The sequence below is a fragment of the Hesperophylax consimilis genome, chromosome 24 (genome assembly GCF_061612785.1).
Source record: "Hesperophylax consimilis isolate HC1 chromosome 24, BYU_Hcon_1.0, whole genome shotgun sequence".
NCBI lineage: Eukaryota > Metazoa > Arthropoda > Insecta > Trichoptera > Limnephilidae > Hesperophylax > Hesperophylax consimilis.
In genome coordinates, this window is record NC_142859.1 from 24158236 (window position 1) to 24163824 (window position 5589).

General features: G+C 37.0%; 1 protein-coding gene across 4 annotated transcripts; it reads left to right on the forward strand.

The window, feature by feature from the left end:
* The first annotated feature begins 732 nt into the window (after positions 1-732).
* LOC149412114 (uncharacterized) lies at positions 733-4848 on the forward strand. Of its 4 annotated transcripts, XR_016304641.1 has the most exons (3): positions 733-1703; positions 1933-2465; positions 3001-4845. XR_016304641.1 is itself a non-coding variant. In XM_089646218.1 (2 exons), the coding sequence occupies exons 1-2, from the start codon at positions 764-766 to the stop codon at positions 3087-3089; spliced, it is 1029 nt and encodes a 342-aa protein (XP_089502344.1). In that variant the 5' UTR covers positions 741-763; the 3' UTR covers positions 3090-4843. The 4 variants fall into 4 exon arrangements, 2 of the variants coding, with proteins under 2 accessions (XP_089502344.1, XP_089502345.1); XM_089646218.1 differs by lacking the exon at positions 1933-2465 and having other exon boundaries at positions 741-1703; positions 3001-4843; XM_089646219.1 differs by lacking the exon at positions 1933-2465 and having other exon boundaries at positions 745-1703; positions 3733-4843.
* Positions 4849-5589: the final 741 nt, after the last annotated feature.

Sequence of the window (5589 nt, forward strand, 5' to 3'; positions counted from 1 at the left end):
ATTACAAGACGAATTACCGACGTTAAAGGAATTCTTAAAATGTTTATCTGCTAGAGCCCAAGTATTGGAACTGATGAACGCTTCTGAGAAAAAATTTTCTAGCTTACATAAAACACAACTAGGCAACAATAATTGCAAAAAAGATTCATCAGTATTTTTAGCAGTAAAGGCTAACAACTGCATTTATTGTAACGAGAAAGGTCACCATATTTATTATTGTAAAAAATTTCTAAAATTAAAATTACATGAGAGGATTGATGCTACGAAATCAATCCAAGCTTGTTTTAAATGTTTAAAGGTGGGTCACCAGGCACAGAGTTGCAAGGCAACCTTTTCTTGCAGGCGTTGTGGCAAAGATAATCACAACACCTTACTACACAATGAGGTACCTCTGCGGGAGGCCTCCAATATGGATGCTGATAACGAGGTTTCAGTATCGAATTTTTCTGCATCGGATAAAGCAGAAAAAATAATATTATTGTCAACTGCCAACATAGGAGTTGTGGGTAGTAACAATAAAATTTTTAAAGCCCGCATTCTGATTGATTCAGGGGCCCAGTCAAATTTTATGAGAGCAGAATTTGCTAATAAATTAAATTTACCATGTGAATTGATAAACAAACCCGTTTCTGGGATCCATAATAACATCACTCACATAAAAAAGAGAATTTCAGTGGAGATGAATTCGCTTCATACTGATTATAAAAGTGAAATATCATGTCTGATTTTACAGGAGATTACAACAAATTTACCACAAGTGACAATGGCGAAAAAAGACTTCAAGTTACCACGAGGATTGGAGCTAGCTGACCCGAACTTCAATATAGCTGCACCCATCGACATCCTGTTGGGCGCGGAGAGCTTTTGGGAAATCCTAACCAACGATAGATTGAAACTCGAATCGGGACCAACACTTCAACGTACGCAACTGGGATGGATCATATCAGGACCAATCCACATGTACCCAAAGCAAAGGCCTGTATCAGATTGTTGTAATTTATCTATAAATAAAATAAGTCACCAAATAGAAAAATTTTGGAAATTGGAGGAGATTAATCCCACTAAGATTCTAAATCATGAAGAAAAGGCTTGTGAAGCCAGTTTTGCTAGTACTCATACTAGACAAGACGACGGTAGATACGTAGTAAGTTTACCGCGTCGAGCATGCATTGATCAGCTGGGAAGTTCATTGCTCACTGCTGAAAAAAGATTTAAAAATATAGAAAGAAAATTTGTGTCAAATCCCGAATTGAAGACACAATATATACAATTCATGCGTGAATATGAGGAATTAGGTCATATGGAGGTGTGTGACCAGTCAAAGGGGGATCGTGAATCCTATTTTTTACCTCATCACGCTGTAATAAAAGAATCAAGCACTACTACTAAAGTGAGGGTCGTTTTTGACGGCTCCGCCAAAACTTCAAATGGAATTTCTCTCAATGACGCCTTGATGACAGGACCTGTTATACAAAAGGACTTATACACCCAACTATTGCATTTCAGGAAACATCAAGTAGTACTGACGGCTGACATCGAGAAGATGTACCGCCAGATTAATGTGTGTGAAGCGGACCGTGACCTGCAGAAGATAGTGTGGCGCGAGTCGCCGCAGGAGGTGCTCAAGCATTACCGTCTGAAGACAGTCACATATGGTCTGGGGCCTTCCTCTTTCTTAGCCACTAGAAGTCTACGGCAAATTGGTATGGATAACAATATAAATTTTCCTAGAGCTAGTCAGGTCATAGAAAATGACTTCTATATGGATGACTTGTTAACCGGAGGAGATGACATGGAATCCTGTAGAGAGTTAAAAGAGCAATTAATCAACATCTTTTTGTCTGCGGGGATGACCTTGAGGAAATGGAGGTCCTACCTTCAAGAATTAATTCAACTAAATGTGTTGAAAATACCAAGAAAAATTATTTGCAGGCAATCTACATATCTACAACTACACGGTTTTTGCGACTCATCTGAGAAAGCTTACGGAGCCTGCGTTTACATGGTGTCAGTGGACCATGTCGGTAAGCGGCATTCACATTTAATAACGTCCAAATCAAGAGTGGCGCCATTGAAGTGTATTTCCCTGCCCAAGTTAGAGCTTTGTAGTGCTGTGCTACTGGCGAAATTAATAAAAAATATAAAACAAGCGCTAAATATAGTGGAGATCGACACACATTATTGGTGTGACTCCATGATAACGTTGTGCTGGCTGAAAGGTCAACCTACGAGATGGGCTACTTTCGTTGCAAACCGAGTAGCTGAAATACAAGAACTTAGTGATCCAGATCTATGGAGACATGTATCATCAGCCGACAATGCAGCAGATATACTTTCAAGAGGAACCACTACAGATAAATTGATAAATTCTGCAATATGGTGGAATGGACCAAGTTGGTTGACCGAGGGAGTCAACGCTTGGCCTATATCAAATATTTCGTGTTCAAACCCTCCTGAACTCAAAGGCAAAAATATTCTATTATCCACAGATATTCAAGAATGGGAGATATTTGAAAAATTCTCATCATTTATTAAATTGAAAAGAGTTACTGCGTATGTATTGCGATTTGTCAATAACTGCAGAAGTGTTAAGGGTAAAATTTCAGACAATTTAAGTGTGGCTGAATTGGAATCAGGCTTGAAATGTCTATTGAGATCAGCTCAAATACACGCCTTTCAAAAGGAATTGAAAGAATTAAAAAACCATGGCATCGTCAACAAGAAAAGTAATTTAAAATCTCTTAATCCCTTCTTACATGATGGTCTAATATATGTAGGCGGTAGGTTGAATTTGGCTACACATTTATCTTACCAACAAAAACACCCAGTTATCTTGCCGGCTAAACATAAGCTAACTGAATTGATAATACGTCACTACCATTATGTAAACCTACACGCAGGACCTCAAGCTTTGTTAGCTGAAATACGATTAAAATTTTGGCCCATCTTTGGTAAAAATACTATTAAAAAGATATTACATAAATGTGTTGTATGTTTTAGATGTCGTCCCCGAACCGGTCATCAAATCATGGGAAATTTGCCACCCGAAAGAATTACGCCGAGTCGTCCTTTCGCTATCACCGGAATAGATTACGCCGGACCAATTCTGATTAAAAGTGGGACGCTGAGGAAGGCTTCCCTCGCAAAATCGTATTTATGTATCTTTATTTGCTTCTCAACCAAGGCCGTTCACTTGGAATTAGTTTCGGATTTATCTAGCAATGCTTTTTTGAACAGTTTAAAAAGGTTTATATCCCGTAGGGGACAACCTGAAAAGATCTTTTCCGACAATGCTAGTAATTTTAAAGGAGCTAGCAGCAGACTCAAAGAGCTGTACACCAGCTTGAGGGAAAACAACGACAATATTCAAAATTATTTAGTGAACAGAGGTATTGAGTGGAAGTTCATAACCCCTCGAGCCCCTAATCAGGGAGGTTTGTGGGAAGCAGCAGTAAAATCAGCAAAACTCCATTTATATAGAATCACTAACAATTCTTCATTAACATTTGAACTCTTATATACCTTAATTTGTCAGATTGAGGCCTGTTTGAACTCCCGTCCATTAACTTCCTTATCCGACGACATCCATGATTACCAACCTCTTACCCCAAACCATTTCCTTATAGGCACTGAATCCTGTATCATTCCTGAGAGAGACGTCCGGGCGATACCGGACAACAGACTAACTCAATATCAGAGGATCAGTTCGCTAATTCAATCTTTTTGGTCTAGATGGAAGCAAGATTACCTGATGGAACTACAAAAGAGAACTAAATGGCAGACCAGCACTCAACGGGCACTGCAAAAAGACGATCTGGTGATTTTAAAGGAAGATCATTTACCTCCACCTTTATGGAAAATGGCCCGAATTCTGCATACACACCCTGGAGCGGATGGAGTAGTACGAGTTGTTACACTAAAAACACCTCAAGGAGTCTTTGTGAGACCCATCACAAAGATATGTCTGATGCCCCTGGATTCAGACACTAAACCTGTAATTGACGTCCCGGACCTTACCAAGGATTGATTATGTACATTACACTATGATGCTTATCTTCTCGACTCCACCTTGGATGGATCAAGCAGAAGACCTGAGAAGAAAGAAAAAAAAAAAAGGAACAATAATTGTGTTGTGTTCAGTGTGAACTATATTATTTGTGTTATTGAACTATTTAAATATGTAAAAATTAGTATGCAGACGTGTGTAATTTAGTCAGTTTTGAATTTTTTTTGGTTATTTAATAGGATTAATAATTTTCTAGTTATCTTTAGTTTATTAATAGAGTAATTCAACAGCATTTATACAGTTAAATTTATAAGTTTACCAGCAGGGCATAAAAAAAAGGGGGTTTTATTTTGTTAATTTCTGCTATTTTGAATTATTTTGTTAGTATTTTTGTGGTATATTTAGATTAAGAATTTTTAGTTTATTCTGTTTGGTTTATAGTTTATTTTTAAATAGATTATCATTCAAAAATTTAGTGCAATTTTTGAATCCCGCCCCCTGGCAATATGTTCAATTTTGCAGGCTACCGACATCTGTAGTCTAGAAATTTGAAGTTACTACGTTTAACCAAAATGGTGTGAGTCCTTGCTTAGAAAATAGTGTCAATTTGGTCGGTATAGCAGGTTTCATTTTTACTCCTAGACATCACAATGACAAGTGTTTTATTTACATGTAGTGGGTTTTGAAGTCTTTAAAAAGGCTCGCATTATGTGTTTTTTCGTTCTTTTCTCAACAATAACTCGATAATAAACAAGCTCATAAGTCAGAGCGATCGTAGCAGTGTTATTCGCACAGTTTCTTTATAAATATTGTACCTGTTTCAACAGTTTGAAATAAATGTAAAGTGGTATCAAGAAAACCAGTTTTTATTCAAAAAGGATCATCCCCAATTTTTAACACTATGTAGGTAAATCAATAGCTAAAATAAACATTTTATATTTTTCCCGAAAAAATCACAGGTTGTTTAATATCTGACTAAAACATACATTATTATTAAAACCACAAAAGCTCTTAAGTTTGCATTACATTTTGTTGTAATCTAATAGTAAATAATTATTATGGTGTCGTGCTTTGCGTTTTGAATTTGGGCAAAGGTAATGTTGTGCACAAACGTTCAAACACAACCAACAGTTGTTAACAAAATTTAGCCCGCTACAGAGGCTGAATTATTTCCACATTCGGCATGGTTTAAAGAGTACGTGGTTCGGTGCCATTGAATGGTAAATTCTGACAAAAAACATTCACATTTGAAGCCAAAATTGGTCATACACAAGGTTTTATGACCGGTATTTTTTTGAGAACAATGTTGGTATGATTTTTACCAGATTTTTCGCCAGTTAACGGTATATTTTTCAAACACTGAACTTTTCGACCACATTGAAGAAGATAAAATATGAAACAGAACAATGCAACAACACAGAAAATAAAGGAAACATAACGATCTTAGCTGGGAATCGAACTCAAGATCTCTGTCTTACCGGGACAATGTCTCTATCCACTCGAGCATTGGGACCTAATCATCTCATAGGATCTCATAAAGATGACGGAAAATGATCAGGTCTCAACAGGTTAGTGGTTAACTG